The 26,448-nt window shown below is 39.4% G+C and overlaps 1 protein-coding gene across 2 annotated transcripts in view; it reads right to left on the bottom strand.

The window, feature by feature from the left end:
- Nucleotides 1-26,195, bottom strand: part of ATP2A2 (ATPase sarcoplasmic/endoplasmic reticulum Ca2+ transporting 2) — a 56,949-nt gene extending 30,754 nt beyond the window's left edge. The window contains exons 1-5 of one of the 2 annotated variants that reach the window (XM_052654420.1): nucleotides 25,524-26,195; nucleotides 24,810-24,827; nucleotides 24,641-24,723; nucleotides 16,993-17,097; nucleotides 13,320-13,458 (exon numbers count right to left, since the gene is read on the bottom strand). In XM_052654420.1, coding sequence (XP_052510380.1) covers nucleotides 13,320-13,458; nucleotides 16,993-17,097; nucleotides 24,641-24,723; nucleotides 24,810-24,827; nucleotides 25,524-25,641 — 463 coding nt within the window. In that variant the 5' untranslated portion in view covers nucleotides 25,642-26,195. The remainder of the gene's footprint in view (nucleotides 1-13,319; nucleotides 13,459-16,992; nucleotides 17,098-24,640; nucleotides 24,724-24,809; nucleotides 24,828-25,523) is intronic. The other variant, XM_052654421.1, reaches the window with a different exon arrangement.
- Between the last annotated feature and the right edge of the window lie 253 nt (nucleotides 26,196-26,448).

Genomic DNA, 26,448 nt, shown 5'->3' with positions numbered 1-26,448 from the left:
AGGCAGCAATAGGAGTCTTGCCTAAAGAACTTCAATTAAGGAAAGACTTCCTTTAATTTACTGTGTGACTCTGCTTTTTGTTTGGAGGAGTCAATTTAGGATTAACTCTACAAGGAAGCAGGTTGTCTGAAGAAGTAAAAGATCCATGACAACAAAGGCTCAATGACTACTTTTCAACTAAGACATAATTTTCTTTTGTCTGCAGGCTTCTGTGAATTCCAGGCCGAGGGTTTTGTGCAAGAGGAGTAGGCAGTCTGTTCCGATGATCACATCCAGTGATATTTCCCTGATGGGGCATGTCAGTGCCCTCAGGGCAAGTGGTAGTGGAAAATTCTTACTCTTGCCAACGGGATGCTCTGCAATTTTTTCCTCTGAAAATTTTTTTGTCTCTTGAGTTCAGGCGGTGTAATAGAAGAATAAACTGTTATAAACTACTTTCTGTTTAACATCTGACACTTAAAATTCAGCTCTTGGCTCCTTAAGTCTGTAGGCTCTTTAAAACCCGCTATCACAACACAGAGTTCCACTCTGAACAAATTCTTCAATGTATACTTTATGGTGAGTTACCAAGAACGCAAGTAAAAGTCATTTAAAGGAAATTATTACTTGGCCACATTTTAGAACTGAATGAACACAAGCTTTCTTAATCTTAAAATCTGGGAAAGACTATTTATAAGGCCAGGATGATTTAACATTGGTTATATTATTATGTCAAAAACGCTGACAGTTAAAATCAGCACAACTCAGAAAAAGCCTTTTTTGAATTGATTATACATAAGGAAAAAACCTAACTTATTGTGGCAAATTCTACCAGTTTATTCAAACCTTTTCTTTTTTTTTTTTTAAAGAAAACTATATATAAGATCAGAAAATTACCTCTTAAATACCACTATTGTTTCTGAGTTTAAATGGCTCTGAGGAAAAGCCAGCCATAATAGAATTAACCTAAATTAGTTAAACATTTAACTGTGACTCAAACATTTTCCCTCCTAATTTGAGTCATAAATTTTGTAGTTAGGAAAAAAATGAATGAAATTCACTTGAGAAGCTCTACCTGCCTACTTAACACTATTTCCAGGCCTCAGGGTGAGCATGGAGGAACATTACAAACTGCCATAGCTTATACTGTATTTGTCCCCAGTCCAATTTGTAGGATATATTATCTATGATGAAACCCATCTTTTTAAAATGCAGACATATCATTCTCTTTAAAACCTTTCAACAGCTTCTTCCTACTAGACTTGCTTCAAACAATACTCCTCAGTTTCTCAAAAGTTCCGAGTCTTCACAAATGGCCAGGCTTTCCTGGAACTTTCACGATCAGGCTGGTGTCCCTCACAATGCACCACAGAAGGTGCCCGCTTCCCGACACTCATCACATTGATGTCTGCTGTGTCCTCCCCACTGGACCACTAGCCCCACAGGGAGGTCGCCTAGTCTCCTCTGATTTGCCAGGCCTGGCACTGTGCTGAAACAGTGCACACCAAGTAAAATATCTGCTGTGGAATGAAGTACCTGCACACACATCATTTTCTTTAAAAAAAAAAAGGGGGGGGGGGCACCAGAAACTTATGATAATGACCATCAAGTTGAAGACTGTCACAAAGTTAGCAACAATGAAACGTCAGGATCAAAGAGATCTTAGCCTTGGTTGGGCTAAATGAAGTTTAACAGTGGTTACTGCTTAAAATATAGACTGAAAACAGAAGACACGTCTGCTAGCAGAGGACTAGAGACATTGCAGGGAAAGAGAAATGTGAAAAAGACTCATGGGCTTTAAGTGACAGGACAACTAAGACTGCCAAAGAAGTGTCCTTATGTGTAAGGGTGGAAGATAAGGTCTCGAATAGGAACCAGACCCCATTTACATTAACTGTATTCAAGCATGGGCACCAAAGAAGCCATCAAGATGGTAAAACAGGCCATCACAGGATGAGGAATCAGACTTCTATGTGCCTCCAAAGAGAAAAACTATTGTACAGAACAGACAAGTATGTTTTAGCTCCTTATAAGGGACACTTTATAATAAAACTGGCATAATACATAATTGCCAATAAAAGTAGCACAGCTGTTCCTAGGCAGGGAAGTTTTTAGCTGCTAGAGGTGGAAGCTAACTGGTTCATTAGATGCTGTGGAGGCAGCCTGCCGCAAGGTTACGCAAGGTTAGAGTACACAGGATCTGGGATACCAACATGCATTTCTCTTTATTACAAGAGTAACGCATGCTCTTTACAAGGTGAAAACCCACCCCTCACTTCCCTCATCCAAACATCTATTTATCTGTTAACACTATTTATCAAACACCTTTCTCTATAGATAACACTTACTAAAATTTCATTAAAATAAAAATTACAAACCTTTAACATTGGTATGTACTTAGCGGTTTCATTCTTTTTTAATGGCTACATAGTAATACCTAAAGCAATCATCTCTAAAGCTCAACTTTGGAGAATGCTTATTCTACACTAAGCACTGCTGTAAGAGCTTTATGAATTCTATGACTATCTTCATTCCCTGTTTACAGATAAGGAAAATGAGGCACGTAACTTGCTTAACGTCACAGGTATTTCACAGCCATCCTGTGATTAATCAATCAGTCACTATTTTCCAATTTTCCTCTTGTGCACTTCAATTACTTCTGGAGAAAAGAGTCTCAGAAAACAGAATTTTCCTACAAATGTATACTTGCACCAAATTAATTTTCTTGCCATTTCCCCATACTCTCAATCTTGTATTCTGACTACCACTAACACCAAGCAGGAGAAGGAAATGGCAAGCCATTCCAGTCTTCTTGCCTAGAGAATCTTGTGGACAGAGGAGCCTGGGGGGCTGCCGTCCATAGGATCACACAGTCGGACACGACTGGAACGACTTAGCAGCAGCAGCTAACACGAAGCACGTTATTTCTTAAAATTATGTTATCATCTTCAAAATAAGTTATTTTATATTCTCACAGTCAAGTCTCGTGATGGTGGCAGTCTTGTGTCACACTTAGGAAATGTGTTCCCTGCACTTTGTGGTTTCTTCTAATTTTCCCCAAATCTTAATCACAATAATGAGGGTTGGAAAGACTGGCACTTACTGTACTGTAACTGCCACTGAGTCACAGGGAGAGGGGAGGAGGTGATTACAGGAAAATGAGGAAATGCCAGCCCTGTGAAATTCAGGTCAGGCTTCAAGACCAACTGGTCCATCATGATCTGATGACTGGGGACACCTTTCTGAGTTTCTCAGAACTCATGGTTCTTAGTGTCTTAGCTGTTCTCACAGCCATCAATCAATTATTGCTCTAGGTCTCAAAACCTTCTGCTTCTAATAGCATCCACGCTAATTTGTTTTAGACTGTTGTTCTGCTTATATATGAGCTAAGATTAAGAACTTATAGCCCTATAAAACAGACATTACTTACAGGAAAAACTAAAATAATGGTTTCTCCTGGTTTTTGGTTACGGATGACTCAGATCTACATCTCCAGCTAGTTCTGCTCTCTCATCCTCCGCACTGTGAAACAAGTCCGCATGGGGGAAGAGACAAAAGACAACAATCCTTATCTGGCCATGCAGTGTTGCTCCTACATCTCTGAGCGATGTTTATCATTTTAGGGACAGGTGAAAACTGTTTAACAATATTCCAACACCACCATGAAGACTGCTTAATCAGACAATATTTTACAATTTAACTGTAATGACTTTTCCCAGTTTGTTGAGAAAAAAACCAACCTGTAACACTGTGTTTAGGGTACAAAACATTTATATATACATACTATATGAAATTACTACAATCAGTTAATATCCATCAACCTCACATAGTTACAACTGTTTCCTTAGGATGAAAACTTAAGATATACTCTTAGCAACTTTCAAGTATATACTATAATTCTGTTACCTATAGTCACCATGCTGTATATATTCCCTGAACACATTTGTCTCACAACTGGACTTTATACCTTCTGACCACCTTCACCTAATTCCTGCACCCACCATGCTAGAAACCACCAACCTGAGTTTCTCAGTTTGCTTTGCATGTGTGAGAGTGTGTTTCCTTTCTTAAAGATTTATATGTAAGTGAGATTACATGGCATTTGCCTTTCTCTGACTTCTTTCACTTAAGGTGCATCCATGTTGTTGCAAACATAAGGACTTCCTTCATTTTTATGTCTCAGTAATACTCGTGTGTGTGTGTGTGTGTGTGTGCGTGTAGACACATTTTCTCTGTTCATTTATTCACTGATGGATACTTAGGTAAACAGTGCTGTAATGAATGCAGGGGTGCAGATCTCTTAGGGAGACTGATTTCATTTCCTTTGAATATATACCCTAGAAGTGGAAATGCTGGATCATATGGTATACAGCCATACCTTTTGGGTTCAACGCCACCACAAAAGCAAAAGTAGAAACTACCCTGACTGAGAACCCACCTTCCAATCCAAGGGATGTAGGTTCGATCCTTGGTCAGGGAACTAAGATCCCACATGCCATGGGGCAGCTAAGCCCGCACGAGAACTACAGAGCCACGTGCCACAATTATAGTGAAGCCCGTGGGCCGCAACAGAAGATCCTGTGTGCCACAACTTAGACCTGACGCAGTCAAATAAATAGACATTAAAAAAGAGAGCAGAAGCAAATACTGCAATAAACTAAGTGATACAAAGATATGTTTATACTGTACTATGAGATGCAATAGCATTATGTAAAAAACAATGTACATACATTAATTTTATGAGATTTTACTGCTTAAAAAAAAAAGCTAATCACTTGAGTCCTCAGTGGGTCAATCTTTTTGCAACAGTAACCAAAGATCACTGATCATAACAATTATAATAATGAAAAGTTGAAATATTTGTTTAAAAAATGCAATATTGTGCAGCACAAAGAACTAGGTATATGCTTGTAACTTCATTTTTTAAAACCAACAGCTAGAATCTTGGGGTGGAATTCTGGGGAGAAGGACAAAAGAATCCCCTGAAATTGCATACAAGATTTCTGAACATGTGTATTTGGAAAAAAGAGTCCAGATTTCATTAATTTTTAAAGGAACTGTGTTCTATACATGATTAAGAACTACTGCTGTAGAGTTTTGCTTCTCAAAGTGTAGTTCACCAGGGAACTTGGTAGAAATGGAGAACAATGAGGCCCACTTCAGACCAAAGTACTCAAAATCTACACTTTAACAAAATCTTTCTTGCACATGAAGTTAGAGAAGTAGCTGGATGAACTTAAAGGCCTGTTTTTGTTTCTTTTAAAAATAGCCCTTAAGCCAAGGATGATTTTTACATTTTTTAAACTCTTGTTAAAAAAAATCTTTTTTCTCCTAGAGACTGTTTGGGGCCACAAAACCCAAAATATTTCTAAGGTAGCTCTGTTAAAAGTCTGCCAAGCCTTCTGCTCTACAGCAGAGAATTAACTTTTTGATATTTGTGTTAGGGAGCTCAACAGGTATGAATTAAGTGTTTGCTGACTATTCATTCAGGCTGCTCCAATTCCTTTTTTTTTTCAAAAGCAAAAGAAAAAAGGCTCGCAGCCCTAGCTAAAGAAATGATAAGGCCATGTTATCGGAATCATACATCTCGAGCCAGAAAGCTCCTTAAGAGTCTACTCCAATTCCTAGATTCTGTAGAGGTCAGGTTAATTTACTCTGTCCAGTGTCGTGTGGAATTCGGATAATAATACAGGTCCTTACATGAATCAGTCATCTATCTATTTTACAACTTTGTCTTTCTTTTTCCTCAACTGCTTGGAAATGCCACTTCATACATGTTACTAAATCTCATTATTGCAAGTTGACTACCAAAAGTGAAACTTCTCTTCCTTAAATAGTTACCAAGTTTAAGAATTATTCTTTTTTATTAAGTCCTAAAATTGCTGGCACAACTGCTGAATATTTATTCTTCAATTTAGGAAATATAAAATCAATTTCTCCAGAAGCTAAGTAAAGCAAATAGTTTTACGTTGAGACTGTGTCATTTCTAACACTTACATAATCTTAAAACATGATTTACTCCAGAGTATACTACAGGACAGAAGTCATCTGAGGATATTTATGTCCTTGTGCTATTCATCAACTCTGGGTTACCAAGATACAAGACGTTTGTCTCAAACAATTTCAAAAACAGTTGCCTTAAGAAGTCAATTACCCACCTCCCATGCAAATGCTGAACACCCCCAAATTCTGATGTTAAAGACTTTCGTGACTTTGAAAGCTTGATTCACCTTGATATTAGCAAATAATACAGAACACTGAAACACTGATGTTCATCTCTTATAAATTATACCCGTATTTTACTACTTTTGGTTTCCATCTATGCAGAGAAATATTTTTCTGACATTATAATAATACAAAGTTATTGTAGTTTCAGAAGATGAACACATGGGTAACCATATGTTTACCTGCCAAATCTGTTCTATTTGTTTCCTGTAGTCTAGATACTTAGAAGTATACATAAGGATTTATTGTGCATGCTTATACAGTGTCTTCCTGGAAATGTTATTAGCTGGCATAGCAACATCAAAAATACAATTTCCTTAGCTCCCTCCATCTCCCCCTCAAAAAAGCCACCCAGACTAGACTTTAGAAAGTACAGCAGAACCGTTCTACCATGGTCTTCCACAAGTTAGCAAAAAGAAGTTTATCATCTCAAGTCAGATGATTCTTACATCCAAACAATGACTACAAAAAGGTCGGTCTCTTTATTTGTGCAAATACTCGCTTTGATCTTCAAAACAGTTAACAATAGTCTCCAGTTTTTCAATTCATCAGAAAGAACCTTCACAGTCAATTTCATAATTTAAATAACAGTATAAAAGTTACCGTGTCTAAGAGCACAATTTATGCCATTTATCCCTTCAGGCCATGCACAGAGTAAGACTTTGACAAGAAATAATTTAGACCTATGTTTAGAATTGAAATTCATTTCTACAGTTTCACAGAACTGAATTATTGGGCTAAATGCCAAATCGCAGAGTCAACTAGATTACAAATCCTAAAAGTAGAAGTTAAAATGCCTCAACTTTTATAGTCTTAGTAAGTTTGAATAAAATAAATAGCTATTTATCTGGCCCAGTTCAAGCAGTCACAAAATATTTTTCCAAAATGTTCCATCTAAATCAATTTAAATGCCTTAGGGTTACATTTTTCCCAGTTCAGTGACCCACTGGTTCTAGTAATCTAACTACTATTTCTAATTTGTATCTAAATATTTAAAAACCATGAAAAGTCACCAGAACAGACCAAACAAGAGTATACTGACAACCTAAAAATTAAAACTGTGATTCAGGCTTCCTCGACGTGGTAAAGGGCACCTATGGAACTCAAAGCTAACATCATACTTCATGGTAAAAGGCTGAATACTATTCTCCTAGGATCAGGAACAAGATAAGGATGTTTACTCTGGCCTCTTCTTTTTAACATTCTACTGAAGAATCCAGCCAGGGCAATTAGACAAGAAAAAGAAAAGGCACCCAGTCTAGGAAAATAGAAAAATTATTTCTGTTTTCAGATGACATGGTCTTACAGAAAGAAAAACCTTAAGGAACCCATGGAAAACTATTTGAGTAAGAGTTCACCGACACTGCAAGGCAATGCACGGGCTGTAAATCAGTGCACAAAAATCAACTTATTTCTATACACTAGAAAAGAACAATCTGAAACTGAAATTTAAAAAATCAATTCCAATTACAAACAGCTCCCAAGAAAACAAAGAACACTTAGGAATAAACACAACAAAAATAGCATAAAACTTGTACACTGGAAACAGAGTGTTAAAAGAAGTGAGACCTAAATAAACAAAGATACACTCTTGGTCAAGCATCAGGAGATTTAACATTGCTGTGATAGCTGTATTTCCCAAATTGAGCTACAGAGTCAACGTAATTCTTGTCGGATCTAGGCAGGCTTTGGGGGCAGAAAGTAACAAGCTAACCTTAAAATTCATGCGGAAATGCAACAGACCCTGAATAACCAAAATAAAATCTAGAAAAGCAACAAAGCCAGGGGCCTCAAATTTAATGATTTCATAACTTACGACAAAGCTGCAGTGACCAAGATGGTGTGGTACTGGCAGGAGGCTAGACACACCTATCAACTGAATAATAGTCAATTTGTAGCAGGAAATGAAGTCAGTTGATTTTTGACAAGGGTGCCAGGAGAATTCAACGAAGTCTTTTCAGTAAATGGTGCTGACACAGTTGGGTATCCAAATGCAAACAAATGAACCTGGACCCCTACTTTACACCACATACAAAATTTTTGTGACATCAGATCACAGAACAGCTTCTTTGGTATGACACCAAAAGCATAAGCAATGAAATAAAAAAAAGACAAATGGGACTCATCAAATTAAAAACTTTTATGCTACAAATAACACCATCAAGTAAAAGAGAAACCTACAGAATGGGAAAATTTTGCAATTTATCTGATAGACCAGCATATATAAAGAACTCTTACAATTCAACATTATAAAGACAACCCAATTAAAATAGCCAATGAATTTAGATATTTCTCAAATATGACATACTAATGTATTAGAACCTAAGGACATGAAAAGATGCTCAATATCATTACGAAATTAGGGAAGTACAAATTAAAATCACAGTGAGATAATACTTCATGGCTAAAATTTTAAAAAGCAAGTGTGGATGAGGATGCAGAGAAATTGGAACCTACATTCATTGCTGGTGGAATGTAATATGATGCAATCACTTTGGACAATGAATGGGAAATTTCTCAAAATGTCAAACAAGTCCCTCTAAGCCCCAACATTTTCCTGTCCAAGTACATATCTAAGAGAGTGAAAGCATATGTTCACACAAAAACTGTACTCAAATATTCAGCCTAGCATTATTCATAATTGCCGGAAAGGGGAAAACAAATATCTGTGAACTGATGAATGAATATACAAACTGTGGTACACCCAAACAGTGGAATACTACCAAGCCGTAAAGAATATAGTATCCTACACACAAACGAAGTATATGATTTATGCCACAACACTAAGGACTCCTGGCAACAATACTAAGTGAAAGAAATCAATCTCAAAAGGGCATTTGTTGTGTGATTCCATTTATATGCAATATCCAGAATAAGCAAATCCCTAAAAGCAAAGTAAACTGTGGTTGCCAGGGACTGGGGAAAGGCGGGCAGAGGAAGTGACTGCTAATGAGTATAGGATTTCTTTTTTTGGGGAAGATGTTCTGAAATTAGATAGTGATAAAGACTGTACACTTAATTACACTTAATTCAAAAACCACTTAATTACACTTTAAAGGAGCGAAATGTTTTGGCATGTGAATTGTATCTCAATAAAGTGGTTTTTAAAAAATTGTGAATTGGACCGCCAACAAATTAACGTGTGAAATACGTATACATTTACTAAATATACTGTATATTCCCTAGTAAGTTAACCGTAGCTGAAGGCAGAAGCAATAAACCACAAAGACTCAGCTTCAACTGTTAGTTTCAAAATGTGACTAACAGTACACACACCCATAGGGTGGTTGATGATTAAAAACCAAAGACTAGGAAATATATCACTGTATCTGGCACACACTTTAAGCTTAGCTATTACTGAACTCATGCACAGAGACGTCAAATTATCTGTTCTGCACAGAAGCTGCACAAAAAAGCAGATTTACACTGCTAAACCTACTCCACACTTCAGACTTCAGGTTTTATTTATTACGGAGAGCTTTCTACATGCTCAGCAAGATTACAATGATCGGTGTGACAGTTCTGCCCTTAAAGTGCATGTTGCCTAGTAGTATGACAATAGTGTTTAATAAAATGTTCATTATCTGTCTAAAACTTGTGATCACCTCTGTTCAGCATCCTTTGGTGGTCAAAATTCAAGAAAGGGTAGTATACAAGGGCCCAACATCCCAGCACTGTGTATGTGATGAAAGTGAAAGTGGAGGATGAAAAAGTTGGCTTAAAGCTCAACATTCAGAAAACGAAGATCATGGCATCTGGTCCCATCACTGCATGGCAAATAGATGGGGAAACAGTGGAAACAGTGTCAGACTTTATTTTGGGGGGCTCCAAAATCACTGCAGATGGTGACTGCAGCCATGAAATTAAAAGACACTTACTCCTTGGAAGAAAAGTTATGACCAACCCAGATAGCATATTGAAAAGCAGAGACATTACTTTGCCAACAAAGGTCCGTCTAGTCAAGGCTATGGTTTTTCCAGTGGTCATGTATGGATGTGAGAGTTGGACTATAAAGAAAGCTGAGCGCTGAAGAATTGATGCTTTTGAACTGCGGTGTTGGAGAAGACTCTTGAGAGTCCCTTGGACTGCAAGGAGATCTAACCAGTCCATCCTAAAGGAGACCAGTCCTGGGTGTTCACTGGAAGGACTGATGTTGAAGCTGAAACTCCAATACTTTGGCTACCTGATGCAAAGAGTTGACTCATCTGAGAAGACCCTGATGCTGGGAGGGATTGGGGGCAGGAGGAGAAGAGGAAGATGGAGGATGAGATGGCTGGATGGCATCACCAACACGATGGACACGGGTTTGGGTGGACTCCAGGAGTTGGTGATGGACAGGGAGGCCTGGCGTGCTGCGGTTCTTGGGGTCACAGAGAGTTGGACACCACTGAGCAACTGAACTGATGATGTCAGTGTGAGGTGATGCTGTGACTGGTGACTGAGGAAAAAACAGTAAATGTGGGTGTGCTTTGGAGACAGAATCCACTGGCCTTAGAGACAGAATAAGAGAGGAGAGAATTAAAATGATTCCCAAGTTTCTCTCAGTTAACCCTGTGGTTAGAGTGACTTACTCAGATGGGAAAGATCGGTAAGACCCCAAATTCAGAGAAAAAGAAATTGAAACAGACAGAATAGACGTAAGTCTATAAGGATGTGGGGAGAGGGTGGGAGAGGGTTAAGATGTATGGAAAGAGTAACACGGAGGCTGACATCACCATATGTAAAATAGGTAGCCAACGGGAATTTGCTGCATGGCTCGGGAAACTTAATCAGGGGCTCTGTATAAACCTAGAGGGGTGGGACGGAGACGGGAGGGAGGTTCAAAAGGAGAGGACATATGTCTACCCGTGGCCGATTTATGTTGAGGTTTGACAGAAAACAACAAAATTCTGTAAAGCAATTATCCTTCAATAAAAAAAATAGTTAAAAAAACACTTCCATTGAATAGAAGCTGGTCTTAATTTATTTCTTCAAAAGGGAAGATGATGCCTTGAGGATCATGGTCTATCTGATGCTGTAAACCACTGCCATCTACTGATGCAAACCAAGGATAAACGCTTTGGGGGTAATTTCTCTAAGTTTTTAAATATATTGAACACACTGAAATAGTCTATCCAGGATAAAAACTCTTATAATATCTTAGTTTGAGAGGCTGAAAGTTTATTCCCAGACTAAGCTGGAGAACTGGAAAATATACAAAGTCAACAGAATTTTGTGCAATACTTAGGCGATCTTTAAGTACACCTACCACATGATATAACTGTGCAAAGACACCTATCTTCCTCCAGCATTTCCTTCCTCAGTTACTAGGCACCATCACCACCCAGTCACCTAGACTAGATATCCTGTCAGTATCTTTGATTGCACACCCTACTCCCATCCACCCCCAAATCTATCCAGTTATCAAAACCTGTTGCTTAGCACCTAAATCTGAGGCTCACTTCAAACTATATATGACCATATTTCCATGCCCAAGAGAGATTCCGAATTGATATTTTGGGTTGAGACCTGGTAAAAACTTATAGTGTCCCCAGGTAATTCTGATGTGCATCCCTGCTTAAAAACTGCTACTCATAAACTCAAAATCCTTCCCTCTTTTTTCTTAATGCTACAGCCCCCGATATCACTTGCTCTCATTAGCTCCTGCCTATCTCCAGCCTTCCCACTGTGACCTAATTCCTACATCAGCACCAGAAGTCCCCCTCTAACTCATGTGTTTTGCTGTATATGGTGACAAATGGTTAAATCTGACTAAGGTCTACAGATTTACAAAATAAATACTAAGTATTCAGGAGCAAAGAGGCATCATTTCTCAATTTACTCTTGAATAATTCAGCAAAAATGTGTGAATATATATAGACTGAAAGATGATAATGCAAGTTATCGTGATAACAAACAAACATTTTCAGAATCTGGGTAAAAGCTAAATGGGAACTCTGACTAGTCTTGCAACTTCTAAATCTAAAATTATGTTCAAACTAAGTTTAAAAAAATCCACTGGCCAAAATATTTCATTCAGAGTTGTACTTCTGTTAACATTAATAACCTGGCAAGCGTTAGGTCACTTACACAAACTATGCTGTCCTAAGTGATCAACGTATGGGTAGACAGACAACACTATTCTTTTTCTGGAAGACCTATGACAAGGTAACAGGTTTCTGTTGTTAGCCACAGCAAGCAGCATGCGGGATCTTAGTCCCCCAACCCCTGTATTGAGAGTGCGGAGTCCTAACCACTGGAAGTCCCGGTAATTTACTTTCAAAGGTCAAAACTGCAGGGCACAAGCCAAGAGGTGCAGCACTCTGAATTCTCACTTGAGTAAGACAATAGAGACAAGCGCACTTTCCCCACAAGCCAATGGGAAAGTGTTACTATAAGACCATTCACAAAAAGAAAACAAGTACGCTGAGCTCAGAAGGGTGTGAAAAACCACAATGATTTGAAGAACCCAATGTCATGATTCCCCTGCAAAAAGATCAGCTGTTCTGACTGGCTCCAGCGGCATTCTGGGCTGTCTGAAAACTTGGCACTGACCTACTCCAAGCAGGACCTCTGAGATCTGTGAAGAGCTCTGGCATGGCAGAGGATTCACTCTTTAAAAGCCCAAACCCAGATCTCTGGCTCACATCCCTGGCTCAGTGTTATGTCAAAATATTTTTAAGTAGAGCTTTTAAAGTCATGAAATTACCCTTAACCATCAATTTGGTTTGATAGTTGCAAGTCTGACTTATTATTTGTGCCAAGAACCAAAACAGGAAAAACCATGTACTCATTATTAACTAGTATTCTAACAAACTGCTCACTACAACTGTCAAATCAAGATTAAGTTCATCTCACTAGCACTAGATTTCTAAAATGTACTGAAAATAATAAGCACAGTAATTCAAAACACCTTTGTTTTTTTAAAAACAGAAAAATCTTCTCAACATGAAGGGAGGTCCCAAAACACTCTGAAATTTTACAAAAAACCGTAATTTGTTTGGATAGCACTAAAAATCTGTTAATATAATCGATACACATGAGCCTAACTTCTAAAACCTCTAAGTATGAACCCCGAGAAAAGGACTGCATTCAAATATACAACCTTAACATAAAAAATGACCAACTCAACTCACCAGCAATTTCTACAATATCACCAGGAACTATGTCTTTAGCTTTAATCCGCTGTACACTCTTCCTATCTTGTCGATACACTTTGCCCATTTCAGGCTCATATTCCTTAAGGGCTTCGATTGCATTTTCAGCATTTCTTTCCTGTAAAAAAGAAAACAAAAGAAATTAGTAAACACAGCCTGCCACTGCTAAATGTTTCTAGTCCTAGGAATCAAAATTTTAGCGTTCTAACCTAAATTAAAAAAAAAAAACCCACGAGAGACACACATTAATAACATTTATAGTAAATGATTCACATCTTAAGATAATAAACACTAGGCCCTTTTGATTTTGTATTAAAAATGAAAACACTAAGCACCCTAAGAGTAAGGATAAAATCAACGGAGAAAAGCAATTATTAGAACCTGCTGTCCCTAAGCACACCATGCAACATGGCCCTCACCTTTAGCCTCACACACACCATTAAATCAGTCTTGTCTCCCATGAAAGCTGATGGTCTGGGTCTGGACTGTCCAGGCTCATCCCAGGCTTTCCCATTCAAAAGTTATGTTGACTATGGATAAGTGACATGACAAGACAAGGTTTACTGCCTACAAAACCAGGACCCTAAGAGTGCCCACCCACTCACAACGGGTGTGAGAATTTACAAGCTCTCTGTAAAATGTTTAGGTTGTGCTTTGGCACACAGTAAATGCTTTGAGTGATCAATTAAGAAAACCAAGTTTTACGTCTCCTCACAAATTCTAAATCTCTCTCCAGTGGCAGAGACCAATAAAGAGCTGCCAGTCACAAACCATATTCACCATAATATTATATATGAACATGTCAAGACTTAGTCACACACAATTTTTCTTCCCTAATTTCAAGATGAAAGATGTACAATTAAAATGAGTCATGGCTGAAAAAATGCTAAAGGAAAGTTCCTTTAAGGGGAGGTGGAAGTTTATATGCCAAATTTGCCTTTTATTCTCTTAGAAAATAAGCAATTAGAAGGAGCAAGTCTATAAAGCAAGTGCCCAAGTGAGGTTACTCAATTCAATGGACAAAGGAAAAAATTCTTTCATTTCTTTCACATCTTTGCGCTCTAAACATTTTCAATTTAACCTTTATTTAGATAAAATTTACACTCAATACCATGTAATCTCATTTTTCACCTTGTGGTAAAAATTAAGTCCCCAAACCTGCTTAAAAGAGAATTCAGATGATAGAAAACAAAGCTATTGGCATGCGTGTCTCACTTTTTACATATGCATCCCTGAAAAAGTACAGGAAACCTTAAATTTGGGAAGTTCATGACAAAAATAATTTAAATTCCTATCGTATCTACTTAAGGCTAAGTTCAAACATTACTGATATTGTAGAAAAAATAAATTCGGAACATTGCTGCTATTCAACTAGTCAAATTTGAAATCACTTTTTCCTCAGGATTTTCCCCCCTGAATGTATGAATTATGGCAGTTTTACTTTTTTCTCCTTCCTCAAGGTCATGTCAGGTAAAGTTAAACTGGACTGATCAAGGTTAAGATGTCCAGGAGCACTACATTTTGCTTCTATTAAAAATCAGCAAAGGTACATTTAAATTAGAAGCATAAACTTAAAAGATAAACTGTCTCAGACCCCCAGGACGAAGAAGCCAATTAAAATCACTTAAAGAGCCTCCCCTGCCGCCCACCAACCCAAACTATCAAAAGGACTATTTATATAGTACAGAGGGTGGAAAAGGGAAGCAAATGACCATAGATTCAAATTACATCAAAAAAAGAAGTCAGCTTGGGGAAAGACAAATATACCTAACTTACTACAAACAAAAACTCAGAAGACCGTCTGAGGTCTCCTTTGTTCTAAAAGTTTTAACGCCTACCTACTCCACTCAAACCCAAATAGGTCTAAATGTCATTCCTCAAACACACTCTGTACTTCTCTGCTCATGCCATTCCCTCCCTGGAATATTCTCCCCAGCCTCCACCCAGAAAACTCCACTTCTCTATAGTTCCCCCAATTGCTTGTCAGCTGTCCTTGATGACACTAATCAGAAATACATGCCCGACCCCTCCCAAATACTACCTTACACTGTAACTCCCCTTACTTTCAGAAAGCAAGAACCCTATAGTACAGGCACATACTCTTCTGCATATTATGGAAATAGGATTAAGATGTAACAATGTTACTCGTTTAAGTTAAAACACACATAAAAGTCCTGTAAAGACTGCTGTAAGATTTTATTTTACTTCGATCCAGTCTGGCCCTGGATATAAATCTCAGATACTCTATGTATGTTCTACCTATATGGCCTCTGGTAAGTCAATCCCTCTGAACTTCAGTGTCACTTCTGTCAGATAGTATCCGTCTTACAAAATCACTCTTGTAGCTCAGCTGGTAAAGAATCCACCTGCAAGGCAGGAGACCCCAGTTCGATTCTTGGGTTGGGAAGATCCGCGGGAGAAGGGATAGACTACGTACTACAGTATTCTTAGGCTTCCCTGGTGGCTCAGCTGGTAAAGAATCGCCTGCAGTGCAGGAGACCTGGGTGTGATCCCTGGGTTGGGAAGATCTCCTGGAGAAGGGAATGGCTACCCACTCCAATATTATGATCTGGTGAATTCCATGACTGTATAGGGTCTCAATCGGAGAAGGCAGTGGCACCCGACTCCAAGTCAGGCACAACTGATCAACTTTCACACCTACTATGTAAATGGTGTACATTTAAAAACATGCACTACTACCTTAAGGACAGTCTAATGCTGCGTACTCTTTCTTTTGCCTAAATAATGCACAAAAGTATCATATCTACTTAACTACAAGCAATTTTTTTAAAAATCAAGAGGATTATGGCACATTTCTTCTAAAGAGGCATCTTTCTAAATGAGCTCATTACCCAAAGGCCTTCATGTTTACTAGTAAGTTTACAATTTCAACAGGACTAAGTATGTGTAGAAGATGTTTGCACTTTTAAGAATGACAGATGCACTCTATTTCAGTCCTCAAAGAGGTGACTATATCTGTCAAAAATCTAAGAGTAATATTCAAAAGATGACTGTGAAATATTAGTCTGCGTCTGTTAAACTATATAAAAAACAAAAATCAAACCGACCCACAGTCCTAGAAAAGTTAAAATTCTTAAACTAGCTATTTGCAGGAGATAAATCTTGCAGACGTGGGGCAAAAGTGTGATCCCATCATGTTTCTGTAGGAAAATTATCTTCCATTCTGGGAATAAGGCCTGGGCACTGGACAATTAAGGGAAAAGACCCAGAAATATGCTCTGAAAGTGAAATTATTTAGGATTCAAATAACTTTTACAGCTAAATCCACACACACACAAATCCAAGGATAATAAAAATGACACTGATTTTATGAAGTCTTTCATAGGAAGCAACTAGGAAATATAAACAGACATACTGGCTCTCAAATTTTCTGGTTTTCCTGAAGTAAGTAGCTCCTTTAACCACTGTTCTTGATTCCATGCTACCATGGAGTATGAACAATTTTAACAGCAGAGTATATATGCATGAGGTCTAAAATTTTGCCATTAAATAAATTAATAAGTAAAAAACACAAGCAGTTCCACAGCTATTTTTAGTCAACACACCAGAAAAAACAGATAATAGAAAGACTAACAGTGTAAATCTCTTATGTAAATTACCAAAATTTAGCACTGCAGGAATTATTGCTTACCTGCCATACACCCACAATTGCATTGGCTACTAATATAAGTAAAATTACAAAGGGTTCTACAAAAGCTGTAATTGTTTCTTCACCTTCTTCAAACCAAGCCAAAACCTAAAAGAGAAATGACATTTGTTAGAACTGTAATGTGTTCTTACCACAAAAGTGGCTGGCACTAAAGGAATTATGATGATACATAAAATGTTTTCTTATCATTCTTCGAAACAAAAGGTAGCAAAATGTAATGACATAAATGACAAGCTTATATCTTGTTCTAACTCTTAACACTCAAAACTATAAACTTCTTAACAATTTAAGAACTAATTTATTTTTCATGTAGTAATGGGTTTAAAATCCAAAACAAATACTTTGGAGAACTAAATCCCATCCATTTCCTATGTATATTTTTCAGAAGAAATAAAATAAATTCCTAAATTTAAAAGGCAATCATCAAACTTTGTTAATTTGGTTAATATTCATATGAGATAATACCTATGTGGCACAAATTCATAGTAGAAGTAATTAACCACTGACTTTAATATTAGTGTATATAAATTGCTAATGTCCCACATATTTTCAATGGTGTTACTGAAGGTCATCATCGCAAGGTTGTTCTGAGATCAGGCATGTATTCTAAAGGTTAAGCTCCATATGACACCTAGTATAACAACACAGCACTTCAGAGACGATCTAAGCCCCCAAATGTCATGACTGGCCGAAGAACACTGCCCCAAGAAAAATGAGCACGGAATTGACCTCTAGCTCACCCAGCCGTAACTCTCAGATTTAAAAGCTGAAAGAGAGCCACACTGTACCTCGTAACTGAGCATCTGTAGTAACAGAGAATCCAACACAATGATAAATACAAAGTAAAAGAGGCATCTAAATGGTTAAATTTTTAACAATAAATTTTCGTGGAAAACTGCCAATCCAAAAGGATGTTAAACAAATCTCATGATTCAATCTGGGAGGTTAAGATTTGCCTTTGCCTTTTAACACTACTTAAAATGTTTGCATATTCCACAATGAAATCTTTTCTTTAAAAGATCTATTCAGTAAACAAAGAAAGCACTGTTTTTGATACATTGAATATTGTCAGATATGATGTATGGCAATAATGAAGCCAGTGACTAAGTTTGAACCTAGTGAACACCATACGATGAGCTTTGACAGAAACAGCAAACAAGCAGAAAGATGATTAAGGCAAGACCCAACATGAATTTTGCAAGTTAAAAGAGGGCAACAATGAATTAACAACAAATATCAATTTGTTAGACAAGTATTTTCACTACCATAGCACCAACAAAAGAAACAGCAGTTTGAGCAGGAAAAAAATCCAGGAGACACAAGGACAAGGTCCTGAAAGATGAACCAGGGCAGGCAAAAACACCAGAATGAATAGAAATTGTTGCTGCAAGCTTTTGACAGGGCATTCCTGGTGTTAAGGCCAGGCCTAATGCCAGAATGAAAACTTCTCTAGGAAGTTATAAATTTTGATAGATGCAAGATCACAGCTGCTTTGATACTAGCCTTTCAAACATTTGCCAAGGAGAGCGTATCAGAAATAAGAAACTTAATTAGCTCTTGGGGGAGAAAAATGGCTCAACTTGAAGAGTAGCAAGGACCTTTCCAAAAGGTCAGTGAGGCATTAGCAACTGTAAGATAAGCTTCACACCTTGTTAAAGTGAGTATGAATTTCCCTCTTGGCAGCTAGGCCTGAGGAAAAAACTTAAAGCAATATTCCACATCCACTGGAGCAAAGGAAAGACTCAGGCAAGCAAGCAGCTTCTACTTTTCAAGAAATGTGTGGTTCCTGTGCATAAGTGGTATTCATCAGTAAAGCAACCACCCTCATCTGTACTATGCAGTAGCCTTTTCTTCCACTATGTGACTTTAAATCTTTATGTGTAACACAGGCATTCGGCTATTTGAAGGTTCTGTCAAATGTGTGATTACTGCCTGATAAGAAACTAGTGGGCAAATCTCTTAATGTGGAAGGATAGTGCTGGACCTATTTAACGGTGACAACTACCAATTTGCTAAATACTTCAAAAAATATTCAAAAAACCCGAAGAATTAAGTGCTATAACTCAAAATGAAGATGAACCATATTTCATTTACTCCTAAGAATCAATACAGTCAATCATGTTCAAACCACACGGTGTAATCCTTCATGGTTTTGTTTAACTGAAAAGAAAATCTCTCGTGTAAATGGGAAGATGCTGTTGAGAAATGAAAGACTTCATGAGTTTGGGAAGGGGGTAGTGAAAAGGAGAGGGAAACTGGATGACACATTATTATGTGTTTTTAGCATTATAGTACAGTCAGTTCATAATTATGGTTTACTAGAAATTATACAAAATATACAGAGGCAGGGAGAGGAAATGTTTCTAAAAAATCTTTATTGAGAACAGGTTGAATATAAAGGATTATCTGTTTGTATTTCCTTTTGTTCACTGTTCTATCCGCAGGGTCCTAGAAGAGTTTCCGGTATATAGGCAATGCTCAACCATGTATTTATTGCATATAGATGCATAAATAAACAAATCTCATACAAGTCCCTACCTAGCAGTATATAAACTAAACACAGAGCAAGAAGGTAACTAACTCATCAACAGTATCAAAAGGAATTGGAAAGACTGCTGTAGAATCATTTTAGGCAGTGTTTCTTCTTTCCCTGCTTTTCACTATTAATACAGTAAAAGTACTTCTGGGGCTTACATTATCCAGATCCAGTAAGATCAAAACTTTCAAACTTGTCAATCCCATTCAAAGTAACCACTGGCACGGTTACTTTATTTAGTTCCCTGACCAGGAATGGAACCAGGCCCTAGCGTTCAGAGCACTGGTTGCGCTGTGTCCAACTCTTTGCGACCCCATGGACTGTAGCCTGTCAGACTCCTCTGTCCATGGAATTCTCCAGGCAAGAATATTGCAGTGGGTTGCCATTCCCTTCTCGAGGAAATTTTCCTTACCCAGGGTTTGGATCCGGATCTCCTGCACTGCAGGCAGACTCTTCACTGCCTGGGCCACAAGGGAAGCCCTAAAGTGCTGGACCGCCAGGGAAATTCCCTAGTGAGACTAACTTGAGATAGGACTGTGCACCTTCTCTTTGCTATCTGTAAGACTGATCTCAACAGCAACTTCTGATGGTAGAGCCAGAAATGTCAGAGAGCAGGATTTAATTAAGCAAAATTTAATCCAAGGTAAAGAGACATGTTCTGGTATAAACTAGGTCATGCTACTGTGTGACTCAATTACCTACATGTCAGAGTAATATGCAGAGCTCTTAACAAGACTGTAAAAAGAAAATGAGAGATAAGCACATTCCTAGGACTGAGGGTCCTAAAACATGTACCGGGTCTGCATTCTTCCTTGTCTCCTTGGAAATTTGCAATGCATTTGAGCACTCAAATACTTGTTAGATGAAGGAAAAATTTATATCAAAAATTTTAGAAAGAAAAAATAGAAACTAAACACATCACAAGAAAGTTATCACTGATAAGTGTTACAACAACTATCTGGGGAGAGAAAACTCAGCCATTATAAATACTATGGGGGCTTCCCTGGCGGCTCAGTGGTGAAGAATCAGCCTGCCAATGCAGGAGACGCAGGTTTGAATCCTGATTCGCGAAGATTCCACATGCCACAGAGCAACTAAGTCTGTGCTCTAGAGCCTGGGAGCCGCAACTAGATAAATAACTGCAACGAGAAGCCCTTGCACTGCAACTAGAGAGTAACCCCCGATCACCACAACTACAGAAAGCTCCCCACCCCCGAGTCCCCGAAGGGCCACGATGATACACTCAAAATAAATAATTTTTTAAAAAAGAATGGTATGACTTAAGACTATATATTCTCTTCCAATCCAAAGTTCATGTGAAAACACTCAATATTTTCAGATTTGAGAATACAATCTTTTTAAAAATAAAACAAAAACCCCATAGACATTCACCTTTCAAACCATCTTTTAAACACAGGCTCTAAATAAATTACTTGAATCAATCAGTAAACTGCCCACTTTATCCTTCCAAATAATTAAAACACGGGAAAAATTTTAAATCACTACATTACCAAATACTTCTTGAATACATCTTATTGAGAAAGGCAAAGTAAATCAATTTCATGTATTTTGAAAATGCTATCAACACAAACTCATCCAGGTATTTCTTTTAACAAAAGCACTAACCTAGGCTCTAAAAGGAATTAATAGTCCCTTCAAAGGTTTCAGTAGGAAAAGACAAATTATTCAAATATAAACCAAAATTTGAGAAGTGTCTTGGTCTAAGAAAGCTTAATTAGCATTTTAGGGTCAATCTAAGTAGCTGAGATGGGGAAACAGGGGTGAAAGATAGAAAAAATTAGGCAAATTGTGTTACCACAGAGGACATGAGTCAGACAGATGAGACAAATAGTCCTCATGCTCACTTCCCTCAGGTAACCATCACCTTAGACACCTCTCCTGACTTCCCAATTTGAAAACTGCCCTCTTTCCGCATGGCCCCCTACTCCACCACCACCCTCCTAGGTACCCACTTTTTCTCCACGGCACTCTCTCCAATCCAACAATTATTAAATATTTTCATTTTTAATCTGTCTCCACTAGAACGTCAGCTCCACGTAGGATACCATATTTCCCTCCAAGCTGTATCCACAGTGTTCATGCTATGTACCTAAGATGCTCAATTCCTAACAAAGCAGTGAAGGGAGAAAAGAACAGGCAGTCCAATTAAGCAATCACGATGTGTTATATGAAGGGCAAAGTTGGTGAGCAAGGGGGATGGAAAGAAAAAGTGAAAGGAAAGGAAGGTACTGAATGTCAACGAATTTCTAATGTTACTTCATATGCAACGGAGACACACAGCTCACTTCTTCCAACCCAAGGGACAAGTTAATTAAACTTTATCCATACAGGTCACAAGTGTAAAACATTAATGCTGTTCCCTACTTTTTGCATCAGCAAAATATTAACTTTGGTTAACAGTTTACTACTTAATTTGATATCTGAAATAAGTCACTAAAGCCTAGTATTTCTTAACTTGAGTAGAACCTGATAATGCATCATGTGTTGATTATAAACCTATTTGCTTCTCCAAAAGAACATGTACTTTTTACTGTTTTGCCTGATAAACGAACAGGAATCAACAAAATCAGATTCTTCACTGTCTGAGCCACCAGGGAAGCTCATAGGAATCAACTGATTATCACAAAAGATTCAGTGCTCTTTTCACAGATAAAGAAACGTGGAATGAAAAGGTCAAGTACAATGTAGCAGTAGTCCCAATCCCCATGAAGAAAATCAACAGGTTTATATCCGCAATGTCTTCAAACAAATCAAAGCAAATTAAAGTCACAGTACTTCCTAAACAATAAACGTTAAAACTTTACTGTTTCTTTAGTCACTAAGTCATGTCCGACTCTGCAACCGCATGGACTGTAGCCTACCAGGCTCCTCTGTCCATAGGATTTTCCAGGCAAGAGTACCAGAGCGGGTTGTCATTTCCTTCCTCAGGGGATCTTTCCAATCCAGGGATCAAACCTGGGTCTCCTGCTTGGCAGGTGGACTCTTTTACCACTGAGCCACCTGGGAAGCCCAAACTTTTTTCTGTTTAGCAGCCCATAAAATAAAAACATAACACAGTTCATTTCCTAAGCAATAACTCCATGTGGTTACCTAAAAGGTAACTCAAACTTCAACTGAAAAATACAGACCTATGAAGCTATAAAAAGTCAACATCCTACCTTACAACAAAATTAAAGCATGTATTAAAAAACCCATTTGAGGGAATTTCCTGGTGGTCCAGAGGTTAGGATTCGGCACTTTCACTACCAGAGATGGATTGGGGAACTAAAATTCCCCTAGGACTTGAGGCACAGCCAAAAAAACAAAGTAAAAACTACATCATAATGCAAAGTATTAGTATAAAGTCACTCAAAACTGGCCACTCGAGATTCTATACAACAGTCAATAGCCTGCCTACTGGAAGTAACGCCATTGATGTTCCAACACTGCCTTAAATAACACACACAAAATATCCCAATAAAAATTTAATCTTTGGATTGTATATACAGCACCTTATTAACTTCTAAGAGGTCCCCAATGACCACTGAAGCCCAGTATCAAAACTGCAAAACTTGAGATTATTTTAAAATTATGTAGCCAGCTTAAACATAAGCATTATACTAGCTCAAACACATTAGTTGTTTTGTCCCATGACAATGTAGAAACTAGCTAAACAGCACTATTCTTTGAATTGGTAAAGTAGCAGCCACTAATTGAGAATTTTTTTTTTAACCAAGAAAAAACAGACACACATAAGATACAGAGTGATTAACTCAGGATGCTGCATGAGTTGCTATGATACTCTTAATTTTCTTCAATGAAAACCATAGAACACGTTTGTGAGGAATTAATTATTAATGGCTACACATCACTTGGCTAACATGGCATAATATATGGCAGTCTCATGGCAGAATTTGAGAAATTTCAAAAAAGCTCACCTCTTGCCAATTTTTTTCCTTCACCTAAAGTAAACAAATGCTCATTGCTTCATGTATTTAGTTCTCAAAATAGCCCTCTGGAGTAAGGTTGTCAATAAAGACTGAGGTAGATCCCTGAGGCTTGCATGCATCTTTTGCAAACACACAAAAAAGAAACCCTGTAGTTGTGTCAAGTTTGCAAAGCCTGAAAAAAGTTAGCACATTTCTCATCCTGGTTTTTATAAGAATAAAATACTGTACTTTAAAGAACAAAAGGCATCTCTTGTTAGGATTAAGAACATCTGTGTCCTATTCATGACCATTTTTAGGAAAACTTGGAGGTCCACTGCTCATGAGAAAAAAAATGCAATAAAACGTTAACGCTGAACAGGAAAAAAAAAAACTGTAAGAATCTAGAATTATCCTTTTCAATGCCCATCACCTTTCTTCTGCTGTTTGCATTTCACCAGTTTCTTAGCAACCATACAGGACTCAAGCGGGTAAGCACACACAGAACATGAAAAAACAATGTGTTTTTTCTTCTTTTAAGATCTAGAACCAATTGTACTAAACCTTATTCTCTCAATCTAGGAGCCACTCAAGATGGGGGTCCAATTTAGATAAATATACTACCCTAAAGGTCAGTGACCAAATTTGGTCAACAGTGGTGCCATCACTGCCGTCATCATTCTTGTCACTGTCAGAAACAACTGTCACCTTGCCATTACCAGGAAGGGAGAGCAACTGGAATATTCCTTTTGTAAGTTCTATTTACAGACTACAAAGAGCCCATCATCATCTTAGTATGATCTTACACAACGGAAGAACCCAAAACAGAAAAAGCCTTCCAATAAGCAACTTTTAGATATTAAAAACTGATAAACCACAAGAATTTATAAAGACCCTACCTGCCACATTTGGCAACAATTTCTAAATGGACTGCAAATGTCAGGCATTCATTTATTTTCTGTACAGGAATGGCGTGTTCTATTTATAATTTTCAAATACCTAGGGTATTTAAAAAAAAAAACAACCAAAAACCCAAAACCACAAACAAGAAAACACAGCTTAAATCTCCAAATAAAATGTTCTCACTCAACAGACAGATGTTTCCTGCTTTTTCGTCTAAGGTATAGTCTCAACTTTGGGGAAAGAAAAGAAATTTCTTTATACTTACAAAAGATATACATGCTGCCAACAATAAAATTCTAACTAGTAAGTCTTCAAACTGCTCAATCACAAGTTCCAGCAAGGTTTTTCCTGTTAGAAAGAAACATATTTGTTGTAAATGTCATCTTAAGATCAGCATGGCGAGGGGGCAGAAAAAACATGTTAAGATTACTTACCTTCTTCAGCCGGTAACTCTGTAGAAATTCATCAGGCAACGTGTCAAGAGAAGGAAAAGAAAAAAAATTTTAGCACCCTTTCCAAAAAGAACTACTAAATTATCACTGTCTTTGAAAGATGCACCTAGATGTAGGAACATTCAACAGTATTTAATAGAAACCATACCAAAATGCTACCCCAAGAAAATATGCAATACTTGCTGTACTGATCTACTTTGAAACGTGAAATCTCATCAATACCTAAGCAGGGTTTCTGAAACAAGGAGTCATTTCAGCCCTGTCATCACTTCTGCCAGATGTGTAACTTTGGGTAGTAGAATGGTCAGAGGCATTCTCAACTACAGCGACGCCTCATAAACCGGCTAGGGACGAGAAAATGTCTCGCAGGGCTCAAGCCAGATGCAGGAGGCTCATCCCTCCCTCTGCCGGGGCCAGCTGCTGCTGGTGAAGAGCCGCCGAGCTAGCTGCGTGCGGTAGAAGGTCAAGGGCTGGAGCCACGCGGATGTCGAGACGAGGCGCAGACCCGACCTCGGTGCCCCACGCCTGCAACCCCTCTCCTGCGGGGCCAGCGCGCGGGCTCAACCCGTCGCTTGCAGCCCTCGGCGGGCGCGGAGCCGAGACCCACGAGGTGGAGCCCGGTCAGCCATCTTTCCTGGCTCTCGGGCCCGCGCCGAGCCTCGCGGGGCCCCTGCAGCCCCGGCGCCGGGTACCTACCGTTGGAGCCCCATCTCTCCTTGAGCTTCTTGACCTGCTCCAGGCTCAGGCCGGTGCTCTCGTTGACGCCGAAGTGGCCCAGCACTTCCTCCACCGTCTTTGTGTGCGCGTTCTCCATGGCTGCGGGGGCCCGGCCGGCCTCGCCTCCAGTCCCCGCGGCCTCTTCGTCTCCGCCTAGCACTCGGGCCGCGGGCTCGTGCCACCGCGGGCGCCCAGGCGCGGACTGGTCTCTCCCCCTCCTTCTCCTCCTCCAGCCGCTTCCGCCTCGTTGGGCGCTGAATCACCCCGCGCCCCCTCCCCCAGACAACCGCCCCTCTCGCTGTCCGGCCCTCGCCGGTGCCCGCCCCGGGCACAGCTGGACGGTGGGCGGGGGGGGGGCTCCTGACCCTCCCTCCCCTCGTCAGAAGGGAGGGCCTCCTTCACCCTCAACCGCCCGCCGGGAGTGCAGGCCGCGGCCCCGAAGCCCCCTCCCCGTTCTCCAGTGGTGATTCTCAGCCCCGCCCGGGCCGGAGGAGGGGGTGCTCTGCCGACCCTTGAGAGCGGAACGGAGCGAGGGAGGCGAGCCGGCGGGATGGTGCGCGGAGCGCTCGCCTAGTCCCCTCAGCTCTGCACCCCCGACAGTAGCTGAGGAAACTGCGGCGGAGGAGAAGGAGGTGGCGTCGGGGACGGCTCCGCGGCGGCTGCTCTAATAGCATTTATCCGCGGCTGCCTCCCCTCTCGCCGCCGCCGCGGCATGTGGACGCCGCTCATTGGCCAAGAGGGCCCAGCGCGGCGCGGACGGCGCGGCCCCGCCCCCTCCCTCCGGAGCCCTCCCTCCCGCGCGACTGGCGCCCACGCGGCCGCGCAAGCCCCGCCCCCTCCCGCGCACCGCCCCCAGGAACCCGGATCGAGGCCTGAGCGCGCCGCGCCCGCGCACTGCAGCCTG

Source organism: Budorcas taxicolor, chromosome 17 (assembly GCF_023091745.1).
Source record: "Budorcas taxicolor isolate Tak-1 chromosome 17, Takin1.1, whole genome shotgun sequence".
Classification (NCBI taxonomy): domain Eukaryota; kingdom Metazoa; phylum Chordata; class Mammalia; order Artiodactyla; family Bovidae; genus Budorcas; species Budorcas taxicolor.
The sequence above is the reverse complement of the archived record's forward strand: the minus strand, read 5'-3'. Positions and strand labels throughout refer to the sequence as shown.